The 14,534-nt window shown below is 41.4% G+C and overlaps 1 protein-coding gene across 1 annotated transcript in view; it reads right to left on the bottom strand.

The window, feature by feature from the left end:
• Positions 1-13,163: 13,163 nt before the first annotated feature.
• ENPP3 (ectonucleotide pyrophosphatase/phosphodiesterase 3) overlaps positions 13,164-14,534 on the bottom strand; it is a 236,545-nt gene continuing 235,174 nt past the window's right edge. Inside the window, exon 25 of the mRNA XM_088443058.1 lies at positions 13,164-13,638. Coding sequence (XP_088299184.1) covers positions 13,465-13,638 — 174 coding nt within the window. The 3' untranslated portion in view covers positions 13,164-13,464. The remainder of the gene's footprint in view (positions 13,639-14,534) is intronic.

Below are 14,534 nucleotides of genomic sequence, written 5' to 3'. Positions count from 1 at the left end.
TATATTTGATATAATGGTTTTTCATATATTTCATCACGCAATTGCATAGCAATTACTTTCGTACAGAGGAACCACTTGCAAAGTGAGTGACAGGTAGTCATCACTGGGGGTGGTAATGGGGGGTGGTTAGAAAAAGGCAGATGTGCTGGACAATTTAAATGCCATCTCATGGGCGTGCACAAAATAGCCATTGCGATCGCCTTTACAGCATGAGAACTCTCTGCGTGTCAGGAGAGCTGCAGTGTTTGGGGCAGGCCAGACCTGACTTACATGCTTCATGACTGCCCGATGTGCGTCGATGGTACTAATGTTTATGTTGCTGTATGTCATTGGACAGATATGAGAAGTTAGTAGTGGGCTTCCCTATGCTCGGATAAGCTTTGGAAGGCATTAGCATATTTTAGCAACTGTGATCCAAGTGAGCATGCAGTTGCCATTGCATTAGCCTAAATCTCGGAATCAGGCCCCCAGTCTCTATGGTTGCAACTCTTTGGCTCAATGGTGCACATCAGGGCCAGCCGTACAATTACGCCGGGTGCGAAGCCAAGTAAAACATCACATTGAGGAGGGCACCGGCTCTCTTTAACAGGCTGGAACTCCGAGCACTGCAGGAGGAGAGAACTTGAGGAGAAGGGGTGGCCACCACACTGCCTACATGTTCCATGTGGAATCGGTATTTAATACCGTCAGACGGGATCCAGGCGGTTACAATTCCAACACCTGGATCCCAACAGGGTTAATATACCAACACTTGGTGGGCGGTATGTTAACCCTCCCCCTCTCCCTACCCTAACCCTCCCTCCCTGGTGCATGAACCTAACCTCCCTCCTAATGCCCATCCTAGGTGACTTAACATCAGTATTATATGTTTTTTTGTCATAAGGTACAGCAATGGTTTGCCTGTGGTTGTAAGGGCGTGAGTGGTAAGTGGTTTGTCTGTGGTTGGAGGGGTTGAGTGGTAGCTTTAGCTTGCATGCCAAATATTTGTCCTCCCTTTATTATGAAATAAAAATCAACTACAGTAAGTAACATCCTCTGTCCACTGTTTACCTAGAATGCTGGGTGTTATCAATCAGATATTTCCCTGTCCCTCAGGACTGAGGCACTTACCAGTGAATGATAGCTGGGGAATCTTCATCTGGCACTCCAGGTGTTGCAGTGGGCACAGATAAGTTAGGTGTGGATGGTAGCTCACAGCTGAGATAGCAGCTCCAGTGGATCTTTCTTCTTTGGCAATGACTCCATGAGCTTTATCCACTTCAGCCTGTAGCAGAGTAGCACCATACACAAAGTAACATGCCATAAGGTGACTGCCTTGTGAAATAGGATAATCAAGTAGGTTAATTAAATGGGGATAGGAGGATGCAGTTCTAGGGTAGGTCACTGTATAAAATAAGAATCTTCATACATATGAAAAGAGATTGCAGCATGAAAAGGGATTTAGCAATTTCAACACAGTAGCTTCACGCTCCAGCCCTCAAAAAATACTTTCTTACCTATCCGGTGTCTGTCCTGGCTAGCGCTGATGTCCACTCATGCTGTGCATCACTCCAGGATAGCAATGAGGTCTGCTCACGCTGCACCTCACTCCCGGCTGGTGCTGAGGTCTGTCTGTGCTGCTCCTGCCCCATCCGCTCAATGTCCTGTCACTTAGCATGGAGATGGCTCTCTGCAGCCCCTTGCTCACAACGTATCTTCCCAGCATGATGGCACACCGGCTGCACGCCAGAGGTTTCTCCTAAACTACAGTATGGGCGCAGCCATGTTGGACTCACCTGACGCTCTTCCTCCACTCAGAGCGCTACTCTCAGACCAACTGATCGCAGCAACAAATCCCTGGGGATCCTCCTCTATAAATTCCATTTTCTAACTGGCCTCTGTTGCCAGTACAATGTCACTTCTTGCTGCAGTTACAGCTCTGTGCTGAGCTCCCAGGTACTCTGTAAATGGTCCCAGTCTGTTATATCCAGTTCCTATATCTGGTAAACAAGTATCCTATACCATCTTGCACACCAGTCTGGTTTCTGGTTTTACCATTGAGACCATTGGTTCCAGCCGATACCTCCAACCATCAGTCTCATCTGATGCCTCCAACATTGGACTCATATCAGTTAAGTTCTTCAATTCTTCAACATCGATCCCAATTGATCAAGTTATTCAACTCATCAACATCGGACTCATATCAGTTAAGTTCTTCAATTCTTCAATATTGGTCTCAAACCGATCCAGCTTTCAATCCAGCATCATTGTTCCCAATCCGATTCTACCCAGTCCTTCAGTATTTTATGTCCAGTTCTATTCCAACCTCCTGTTCAGTAAAGACATTCTAGTCCTGTTCTCGCCTTTGGGCCTATCATCCCCTGCCATATCTCTACCTCCTCACAGCAATACATGAGGAGGTCCTAGCTCATACCACCTAAGTTTATTTATGCCTCTAAAATATCCTCTTCAGCCTCCCATGCCTGTAACAATCCAAACCAACCCTCAGGTTGTTGGCAATATAGTAGTAAATAGGCAATGGGTAACAACTCTTTCCTATAGTTAAACAGGATTCTTTATCTGTGCTGCTCTTTGACTATAACTAGGGAAATGCAATTTCTCAATTTTCTAAATATACTATACTTAGTTTAAACACACAATTAGCATTTGCAAAACTTAAATATACAGTAGTAGCAAAATAAAATATTAATCAGCAGAATTTGCAAAGAGCACCAAACTATTCAGTAGTCACTCTAAAGGGTGCACATCGTTCTGTCGTACTCTGTTGCTGGATGATCACTGACCTATAGCATGCATGTATTTATAATCCACAATTGCATACCTCACAATAATTGGACTTGTTAATTCAGGACCCCGAAAAAGGGGTATGGACACAGGGGAGTGAGTGTAGGCAGTTTCATTGTCACTCTGGGGGCATGCCCAGCACGCACCTGAGTGCCTGGGCTGCCCCCAGGCTCCCCTCCCCACACTGTTTTGGTGCCATGCACTTGTGCAGTGTTCACCTGGGACAGCATGACATTGTCCCAAAGAGGGACTGTCCCACTGTAATTAGAATGGTTGGGAGGTATGCAATTGGTAATAGCAATACATTTAGTATCTAATGCTGTTCTTCCCTTATTCCAGGTAGCAATATCTTTGGCTTTCCAATAATAAGGCACAATGGTCCTGATTCAGGTTGGATTGCAAGGCTGCGAATGCACACAACCAGTCAATGTTACATACATATACATACATATGCATCACTGTGCACGTGCACAAGCCAGCCACAATGATCAGGTATGCAAAAGCAGCGGACACACAGCGGCACAAAGAAATGATTGACAGGAAGTGCCATTTAGGGGTGGAGAGGGGGTGGTTAAAGGAACGCAGGCGTGCTTGTGCATTTAAATGTCATTACAGGGGCGTGCATAATTAATCCCCGATGACTGTATACGCAGCCAGAGCTCTGCATGGTGACAGGAAGCTTTGCAGGTTGTGCTCAACTACAAGTATGCATATGGGTCCGTTGTTACTCAATGTTACCGATGTTTTCACTGACTTGCGGATGTATATAATGGTAAGTGTGTGGCATTATAAACTGGGTGTGTCTTGATATAGTGCACTGTGAATGCATTAATTTGCATATTTTCACTACAGGCGGGTGCGCGCGATAGAAGCCTTGCAATCCAACCTGAATCAGGCCCAATAAACACAGTTCCACTTGCAATATATCACAGTTATCTTCATCACTTCACAGTAGGAATAACTTAATCAAAGTGCTCTTTAACTCAGCTAATGTTGCATACAAACTGAGCAAACAGCCAGCGATACGATATCGCTGACTGCTCATCCTGCACCCTCCCTGGTGTGCTGGATTATCGATATCGATCATCCAGCACACTGCCAACTTACCAATGACTATAGCGACCCGCGATTAATGATCACGGGTCCCTATAGTAACCTGCTCGAGCAGGTTGGCCATCATGCACGTTGCTGATTGTGCTAAGTATAGTGGAACCCTATGCAGTGGAACCCTACACAATTTTTTCCTTGTACTCACACAACCAGGACTGGCTATGAAAAGTCCAGGGCTGGTTGTGTATTTAGAGGGGGACCCCATAATATTTTTCTTTTTAACCTTAACTCTTTCTAAGCTTTTTACAGTAATACATGCATGCAACTCACTGATGTATGCATGTATCTGTGTGAAAATGAACTGCTCATGCTGAAAATTAAAGCATGAAGCAGTTCTATTCAGTTGGGGCTTTGAAGTTCATTTTGAAGTTGGATTTGGTGTTCAATTTATACATGAACATACAAAAATGAACATCAAATCACTGTAAAAAATTAACCCAAATCGAATTCGATTTAGAAAATGCTTCTAAATCGAATTTTAGTAAATGTGGGATTTGAAGAGAAATTTGTTCATTCGTTTTGATTTGAGGTGAGCTAAATAGAACATCAAAACGAAAGTAAAAATTAACTTTGATAAATATACCCCTCAGGGATCTAGTTACTAAGCAGTGTTAGGAGACAAAGGCCCTCATTCAGAGCCGTACGCTCTGAGCAGAGCGCACGCTCTGAATGAGGGCCGGCCTCCATGAAAATGGAGCGTCCTCCTGGACGCTCGTATAGCTGTGGGTCACCACCCACAGGCTATACGAGCGTGCAGTTTGATGGCCGCGATGGTCTTGACCATCGTGACCATCGAAATTGCGAGCCGGAGCCTGCGGTTGAGGTTTTCAACCGCAAGCTCCGGAGTGATTTTGGCTCTATCAGAGCCAAAATCACTCCAACTGACATCACTAGTGATGTCAGTGGGCCGGCTTCTGACGGGAGGCGTTCCCGTGGGAACGCCCCCGTCAGGGAGGCACGCCCCCGGCACGCCTACCAAAGGGGGCATGCTGTCAATCAACATCGACAGCACGCCCCCTTTGATCAGACACAACGAGCGAAGGACTTTCCTTCGCTCGTCGCGTCTGGCGCATGCGCACGACGGAGCTCCCTCCGTCGTGCGCATGCTCAGTCCAGAACATCGACCCACTTGCGAGCGGACAGCCGCTCGCGAGTGGGTCTGAATCAGGCCCAAAGTGAAAAGTCTGTGATAAGGTGCCAGCCAATCAGCTTCCAACTGTCATCTCACAGGCTGTGTTTGATAAATGACAGTTGGGAACTGATTGGCTGGCACATTATCACAGACTTAACACTTTTCACTCTGTCTCCTATCACTGCTTAGTAAATAGACCCCTTAGTCTCTTGCACAAGTCAGGATTATACAGTACTTGAAATATAGGAGATCTCATTATCTCTCAGCAAATCTCAGTATCTGTCAGTAATTTCCAGTATTTCTCATACACTCTCGAAACAGCTCTGTAACAGTTTCAGAAAGTTCTTAATAGCTCCTAAACAATTCTCAGTAACACTGCTGCTCAGTAGGGACATCTACCTTTTACAGCTCTTTTACTCACTCACAGCCTCCATGGATCTCAACTGCAGCTCCCAGTGCTGACATGTTGTTTCCTGCTCAGACCTGTGACTGCTCACCCCACTCTTCATTCTGTTTCTCTGTGTCCCCCAGGCTCAACTGTGCATATGCAACCACAGACACACTGTTCTGATGTTGACTTGTCTCAGTTTTGGGGCGTAACAGCTCACCTGGTAGTAGCCTCCTATATTGCAATGTCTGTTGGCTCCTGTCAGAATCGAGGGTATTACAACATGTTCTGTAAGCAACAGCCCCAAAAAGAAATTTGAGCTTCACAGCTCCTGATAAGCAGGTCTGAGTTACTTGTACGGTGCTGGTAGGCACTGGTTAGGAGGCTGAATGAAGCTGGAGACGTGTAGGAGTTAAGCAATAACAGCACAATATCAGCAAACTGATGCAGGAATGCTAAGGTCAGGAGCAGGTTAATAGGATAAACAAACAGCTTTGGAAGCAGGAATGCTGGAGCTATAGTAGGAATGAGACCTAATACTCTAGCATGTGTCTATGCTCAGAGTCTCCCTTTTAAAGGGAGGAGATTTGAAGTTGGTGCCGAACATGACTTCATATTCGGGAACATTTCCCCTTTAAATTTTAAACAGGTCAGTGCATGCACTCTTATGGAAGCCATAGCCGCCTGTACTACACAGAGGAGGAAACCAGCAAAGAGAGGGAACCAGCAGCCACCCACATGTCACCATGGCTGGTGCCACCAGAGACCCAGCCACAGCAGGGACATGCCAGCCCAGGTAGACCAGCACCACCAGAACTGGTAAGTCAGATCCGGTTTCCCCTCTAGTGATGTTACCCTCCCCTCTAGTAATGGAAACTGAACACCCCAAAAATAGTTTTTCTGGAAACATTGGTGAAACTTGCATAAAAGCTGTGGAGCATGGACATCTGGATTGCCTTAACCTAACAGTGCTCCTCAATGTCAAACACCTTCCAATCAACCAAAAATTGGACAGATCATCTAGAAATTTTGGAATACAAGATCATCTCATACTCCTCTTGATGATCAGCTGAAATAGAGGAAATGGGTTGCAAGGCTTTGAATATCAGTTAATAACCAAAGATTTTAGGAGAGACATGGAATACTTTTGGTATTCTGAGTTTCAATTGAAATGCCACTGGAATTATTTCCTGAAGGACTTGGCAAGGACTGATATATCTTGGAGTGAGTTTCATGGTAGAAACTTTTAATCGCAGATGTTGAGTAGAAAACCACACCTTATCTGTCACGCCTGAGGGTTGGTTTGGGTAGGAACAAGCATTGGAGGTCGAATGGGAGATTGGAGATGTGTAAAGGAACTTGGATGGATTGAGCCAGGACTTCCTCTTGTAATGATGTGAGGATATAGAGATAAAGTAGTGGATGATGGGCCCGAAGGTGAGGACAGAAATAGAATGTCTTTATTAAATAGCAGGTTGGAATGACAACAGTTGATGATAATACTGAATGAATGAGCAGATTTGGATTGGGACCAGTGATGCTGGATTAATTTGTTTATGATATGAAGAACTTGATGGATTTAAAACCGATGTTGAAGAATTGATGAACTTGATCGGTTTGAGAATGATGTTGAAGAATTCAAAAACTTAATTGATATGAGTCCGATATTAATGATTGGATGAACTTGATCGGTTGGGACAGATGTTGATGAGCTTAAGAACTTCATTAATATGAGTCCGATATTGATGAAATGATGAACTTTATCGGTTGGAACCGATGTTGATGAATTGAGAAACTTAATTGATAAGAGTCCAATGTTGGAAGCATTGGATGAGATCGATGGTTGGAGGTATCAGCTGGAACCAATGGTGGCTGTAAAAACAAGTCTCAGTGGTAAAAACCAGACTGGTGTGCAAGATATAATAGGAGACTTCTTTACCAGATCTAGGAACTGGATATAATGAACTGGGACCTTTCAGATACCTGAGAGCTCAGCATTGAGCTGTACCTACAGCAAGAAGCGATGTTGTACTGGCAACAGAGGCTAGTCAGGATATTGAATTTATAGGGAAGGATCCCTAGATAGTGGATTCTGCAATCCGCTGGTCTGGGAGCAGCACTCTGAGTGGTGGAGGAGAGTCAGGTGACAGAGTCCAACATGGCTGTTGCCATACTGTTGTTCTGGAGGGAAATCTGGCATGCAGTTTGTATATCATCATGCTGGGGAGACATGTTGTGAGTAAGTGACTGTGGAGGGCCATCTCCATGCTCAGTGACAGGACACTGAGCAGATGGGGCAGGAGTAGACCTGTGCAGCGTGAGCAGACCTTTGTGCTATCCTGGAGTGATACACAGCGTGAGCAGACCTCAGCACTAGTCTTGACAGGCACCAGAGAGGTAAAATGGTGGTTTTAAGTGTCCGGAGCGTGACATTAACAACGGGTTTTAGTAGCAGAGCTTTCCTCCTCTTCCTGATAGAGAATAACTTGCAACAAGCAAAGGCTTTATTTAAATTTTGTTTTACTTCATTCCAAATGTGGATAAAATGTTTCACCATACCATGAACAACTGATAGGTATACTGACTGGCAAGCTGGTATTTCAGGAAAACTAGGATGGAAGCCATCTTGAATAAGGAGTGGAGAAAGTCTGAAAAACTCATGGTAGAGGTTGTTATGAGCAAACTCAGCCCATGGCAACAAGGAGACCCATTCGTCTTGGTTGGCGGAAATGTAAATTCTAATGAATGTCTCCAGATCCTGATTTACTTGTTCCATTTGACTATTGTTCTGGGGGAAGTAAGCTGAATAGAAACTGGTTGATGTTAAAGCGAAAGAGATGGTAAAGCATTTGCACAGTGCTGTCCAGAATTTTGAGGTAAACTGTACCCCTTGGTTGGAAACAATGTCCTTGGGAAATTCGTGCAGCCTGAAAATCCCTTTTATGAATTCCTCGGCCAGCTTTGGAGCTGAGGGCAAATCCTTTAGTAGAATGAAATAAGCATCTTTAGTGAATCTATATACCACTACCCAGATTGCATTAAAACCATTACAGGAAGGTAAATCCGTAGCAAAGTCCATGGAGATATGGGTCCATGGACAATCGGGCACCAGTAGTGGTTGTAGGGGATCCGAAGGGGCTTGAGGTGGAATCTTGTGCTGAGCATAAGTAGGACAGGATGCCACAAAATCTTTAACATCATGGGAAACCATCAGCCATCAATATCCTCTGAAGATAAGTTCCGAAGTCTTGTTCACTCCAGAATGGCCAGAGAAGCGCAACGTATGTGCCCATTGGAGTAACTTGTTGTGTAACTTCATTATCCCCAAAGTCTTCCTTGGGGGAATCTTAACTTGGCTGGTTACTGCCATGAAGCAGGCTGAATTTAACATTGGCTTATCCTCAAGGAGATTTTCTTCTTCTGTAGTACTAAATGCCCAGGATAATGCGTCAGCCTTAGTGTTTCTACTACCTGGACAAAAGGTGATAACCAGATTGAAGCAATCAAAGAATAGCGACCATCTGGCCTGACGTTAATTTAAGTAGTGATCTGTCTTGAGGTACAATAAGTTTTTATGACCTGTGAAGACCATTACTGGGAACTTCACCTGCTTCAGTATTGACCAATTTTCTAGGGCCAACTTGATGCCTAGCTATTCTTTTTCTCCTACAGCATAACTTTTCTCTGGAGCTGAAAACTTGGGAGAATTCAGTTGAAGTCACATAATACTACTTCCCTGCTACATCTCTGTGTGAAAGCAAGGTCCCAACCATGACCGTAGACACATCAACCTCCAGGAAGAAATGGTGGTCACAGTTGGGCTGTCTGAGAATAGGTGCTGAAATTAAACACTGCTTTAACTGGAAGAGTACCTCTTCAGCTTCAGGAACCCTAATTCTGGTAACTTGCCCTTTTTTTGGTAAGTGCCATGAAGAGGATCTACTATAGATGAATACTTTCTAATGAATTGTCTATAGAAATTATAGAACCCCAGGAATGCTGTATAGCCAAGTTGGCCAAGGCCAGTTAGCAATGGTTACAAGGTGCATTTTTCCAGTTTACAATAAAGCTGGTTTGCTCAAAGACGAGAAAGAACTTCACATACATGCTTGTGATGGCTGGTTAAATCTTTAGAAAATATCAAAATGTCATCCAAATATATCATATTAGTTCAATAGCTCCAGGAAAATTTTGTTCATGTATTTTTGGAAAACAGGTGGGGCATTGCTTAAGCCAAATGGCTTGACCAAATACTCATAATGTCCATCGTGAGTGTTGAAAGCAGCCTTCCACTCTCCTGACCTGATTATGATTAGGTTATAAGCCCCACCAGATCAAGTTTGGTAAAAACTTCTGCTCCTTTGATTTTATCAAAGAGCACAGCAATTAATGGTGCATACACACGATCAGATTTTTCCTTCAGATATGAACGATAACGATTTAAAAATCGTTCAGTCGTTCATATCTGAAGGAAAATCGTTCATATCTGACATGCCTGAACGATGGACGATCAACGATGCGCGTTCCCGATGGTCAGATAACGATTTCTGACATCTGATGGGTTTGCAGTCAGACTTGGACGATTCCATTCATTTTAATGCAGTCAAAAATCGTTCAATCGTTCAAATCGTTCAAATCGTTCAGATCGTTTAATCGTTCAATCGTTCATCTGACAAATTTGACAAGTCTGACAAATCTGACCGTGTGTACGCTCCATAAAAGTAAGGGGTATCGGTCCTTGATTGTGATGGCATTCAGGCCCGATAGTCTATACAAAGTCTGAGAATGAAAAAGAGCCTGGCTCCTGTCTGTGATTTGGACTCTATGATAAACCCACATTCTAAGTTCTTATTTATATATTAAATGACTGCTTTGGTTACTGGTAGTGACAGAGACAATACTCTTCTACATGGAGGTGTTTTTCCAGGCCATTGGTTGATTAGGCAGTCCCATTCCTGATGGACAGGTAAGGTCTTTGCGGCCTTTTTACTAAATATGTCACAAAAATCCAAGTATTGAACTGGCAGCGAAGTATCTTGTGCAAGGACTGATCTCATGACCGCTTTACCCAGATTGTGCAGCACCCATTTTCCCAGCATTTGCATATGTGCAGTAAGGAATACTCCAGGAATATGGCTGCTTTGCTATTTATTCAGTGATCTGGGCATGCAGAGCAGACTCTGGCACAGTGCTGGAAACTGACCCCTACATGTGGATTGACTAATACCCAGAACAGAGCAGCAGAGTCTAATGTGCCAGGGTTTTTCATCATGGACCCACAAGGAAGTATGGGAATATAAGGAGTCATTTGTGTTACTTCTGTGTTCACTTAAAAAAAAGTCTGTGATCATGCCCCAAATGTTGTATCTATTCAAAACAACGGAGCCTTGGAATGGCCAATCAGCAGTATGGCATCGATTATTTGGATTGATGCGGGATCACCATGTCTGACTTAATGCAGAAGAAGATTGGCAAAATAATATTGACATTATTTTAATGTATCCACTGTCAGGTGTTAGATTAGTATTGCGGATGTGCAGTTAAAAAAAGAAGGAAAAAAAGAAATGCTGATGTTGGGGACACTGGGGACCTGGTAAGTATATTCCTGCTGCAGCATCTGGGTTTTTTTATCGATTCTATTAAACCATCATGTCACTCGGGAATCAATCCAAAAATCACAATGTATCAGGCATGAAAATCAATCTTTGCAAAAGATTAAAGATCCATGCTCATCCCTCAACAAGCCTTAAGCAACTTGAACCTGAGTGCTGTACTTTTTCTACAACAATATACAGTATATAAAAACTGGGGAGGGTTGTGAGTGGGGAAAACTTGATTGTGGCCATCAAGTAAGGGGCATTTTAGAAAAATATCTTCCTAGTTGGTAGTGCACTTCCATTGTTCTACGGGTCATGCATCCTATAATTTTAATACTAATGATCTTTGCATTCTATTAGATAAGTTGTGTATTTTGCCATTATCCTCATATTTGCATTATTATAAGATAGGCATGTGACTACTTTTGTCTAGTATGATATTTACGTTCTTCATTGTCTGGCCATCTGCAGACAACAAAAGGGCAAAGGTTACCTAAATATGCTACTTATTGTACCATAAAATATGATCTATGAACAACCGTGCAATGCCTTCTTTGTTCATCTTGTCCTATCCCCTCCTTATCAATAGAAGTTATTCTGGTAATGGCTGTGAGATTAATTGTTATACAAATACTTCACTAACTATTGTGACTGTGAGATGATGAGTACATATCTAAAGCAATCTCTAAACTGCATAGTTTTCCAATTATTGAATGCTAGCATAGAGTAGCATGTGTAACCTATTTTGAGATGTGATAGCAGATATAAAATGTGCAGAGATTTAGATGTGAGGGGGTGTGTCCAAATTGACATCTAAATTACAGTGTAAAAATAAAGCTGTCCAACATTTGTGGGCTACATGCAAAAGCAGCCCGTATTTACCCCACATGCAAAACAAATTATGTATTTGCACCTCTTGCATTGCAGCATGGTTTGTCCATGTACACAGTTACTTGCTATTTCTTACTCTATTCCTAACTCTGAATCAGGCCGTTAGTCTGAAGGGGACATTTTCAAGTGTCGTTTAGTTAAACCACCATTTTTTTTGCAGTTTACAAGCCATACAGTTTTCTAAAAGCAAAACTGCTGAAAATTGCCAATTTACAAAGCATCCATTTATACACTGCAGTCATGATTTTCTTTACATGATAAGCATACAGGGCGAAAGAATCACAAAATTGTGATTTAAACAGCCGAGAAAAAGAATTGATTGTGAGAAGTAAGACATTTCCCTTTGTTTAAAAATTTTTTTTTGAAAAGCACTCAGCATTTCTAGCTGGTCCTCTAAAGGGAAGCCCTGCATCGAGAACTGTGGGCCTTACGCTAAACAGCCTTTATTCCCTCCTCATACCCCGAACACTGTATGTCACATAGTGCCCTGACTATGAAGATTAAAACAAGTAGTGCCCCTATTACTAATAATAAAATAATGTCTCCATAATATAGTCAATAATAATGTCAGAATAGGGAAATAATAATTTTAGCCAGGTTTACAAAAAATAAATTAATAAATAAATGATGACATCTTCATCTGTCCTGATGTCATCTAATGGGAAAGCGAAAAAAACAGATACAGCAAGACCAGTGCACTCTCCTGAGGAGTATACAGCATGAACAGGATTAAGGTATGGTTGATCCACTACACCTTCATTTATGAGTATACTTAATAATTTGGTGTCTGTGTGTTATTTTACTTTTAGATACTGTTGTGGAACTGGCTGCCAGGGCATGCTTGTGTTTATAGTTCCCCAACCCCAGCAAGATCTGCTGACAGTTATACAAAAGAGTCTAAAAAAACCCAAAATATTACATAGCATAGTCTGTACATAAATAAAAGTCAGTTATTACTTAGATATTGCCATTTACCACTGTTTAGTAGCTTAAAGTGCAATACACAGTAATTAAATTATAATTTTTAGTAAATTTGTAAAGGAAAAAAACAATATGCTTTCATATGAAATATAATAAAATTCTACACACTTTCTTACATTAAAAAAGGGTTAATTTTATTGCAAATCTTGTTATCTTACCAGCCACTATTTGGTGTTCAACTATTAATTAACGTGATTGCAAAAATGACAATTGATTTAGTAAGTTACCATACAAACCTGTTTGCAATGTCTTCCATCTTATATTATATATACCTTAATTATATATTAATATTTATTAAATCAATCATCAGGTGCAGACCTAGTTTTGTAGCTACTTCCAGAGGACAGGTGGGTTTATAGTTCTAATAGATTTACAATATATGTATTTTTATTAAATATTCACAATGAAGGCATTACCATTTACTTATGTGCAACTCACCTGCTATTAGAAGACTACAGAAATACAGCCCAAAAGGTTTAAAATGTAAAAAATGTTAAATTACGCAAGTGTTCAATATAAAAAGCCACACAAAATAGACCCCATTTATATATGAATAGTATGGCAAATTAATTAATACAATTTCAGTTTACAATAGTTTCAAAAGTTGGCAAGAAGGTCTTGAGCTGTAAAATGTCTGTGATTGGCTGACTTCTGTCTTGGTAAAAGTCCAGTCCAGTAAGCAGTTCCACATCTCGAACACGAGCTGCATGTGAGCGGAGCCTTTCTTCAACCCATTGATCCTCTGGTTTATTAAACTGAAAAGGGAAGATACAAGGATCATTTGCCATCTATTGTTTTCAGTCTTCAGAGATAGTTTAGTGTTGGTCACATATTTCTACACACATCATGAGTTGTGCAGTCTATAGGAACGCTTATTTATTGTGTTATATTACCAGTTATTTATACAGCGCTCACATTTTCCACAGCACTTTACAGAGAATATTTAGTCATTCACATGAGTCTCTGCACCAGAGGAGCTAGCATTCTATATTCTCTACCACAAGTATACAGACTCTTAAATACTAGGGTTTATGTTTTCAGAATCCAATTAACCTACCAGTATGTTTTTTATTGTTAGAGGAAACTGAAGCATGCAAACATAGGAATAACATACAGTACAAATTCCACAGAGTATTATTGCTAAATATAAATAACATTTAGCAACTGTGTTCATTCCAGACAGGGTCAGATAAACATTATACCAATCTGGTAATGTAATTACTTCTGCACTTCCAGAACTTTACAAATTGGACCTCTCGTGTTTTTCATCACAGCTGGTAAATTAGTGTTGAATAAGAAACATAAATCTGCAGGGAAATATTGAATTATGAGTTTGAAAACTTATTTTAAGAGCCTACCAGTTCACAATTAAAAATACTCTCTAGAACAATCTGTGTGATGTAATACAGACAAATCTGTTAACTTTATAGGAGTTGAATACTTTTGCAAGCCATTGTAACTCAGCTGTAAGTTCATATTCTGAAATGTTATATATTCTATTTATTTTTGATGGATTTTGCCAACATTCTTTTGTCATTTCTGTACTGTTTTGTAAGCACTGTAAATTTTTCATATATATAAAATCTAAAATTTAATATGTATGCATTTGACTGTTCATTGCTAACGCATTGGCTTATCTAAAATAAGAAGA

Source organism: Taudactylus pleione, unplaced genomic scaffold, assembly GCF_031769625.1.
Source record: "Taudactylus pleione unplaced genomic scaffold, aTauple2 ptg000326l, whole genome shotgun sequence".
In the NCBI taxonomy this organism is placed as follows: domain Eukaryota; kingdom Metazoa; phylum Chordata; class Amphibia; order Anura; family Myobatrachidae; genus Taudactylus; species Taudactylus pleione.
This window is presented reverse-complemented; position numbering and strand designations above follow the sequence as displayed.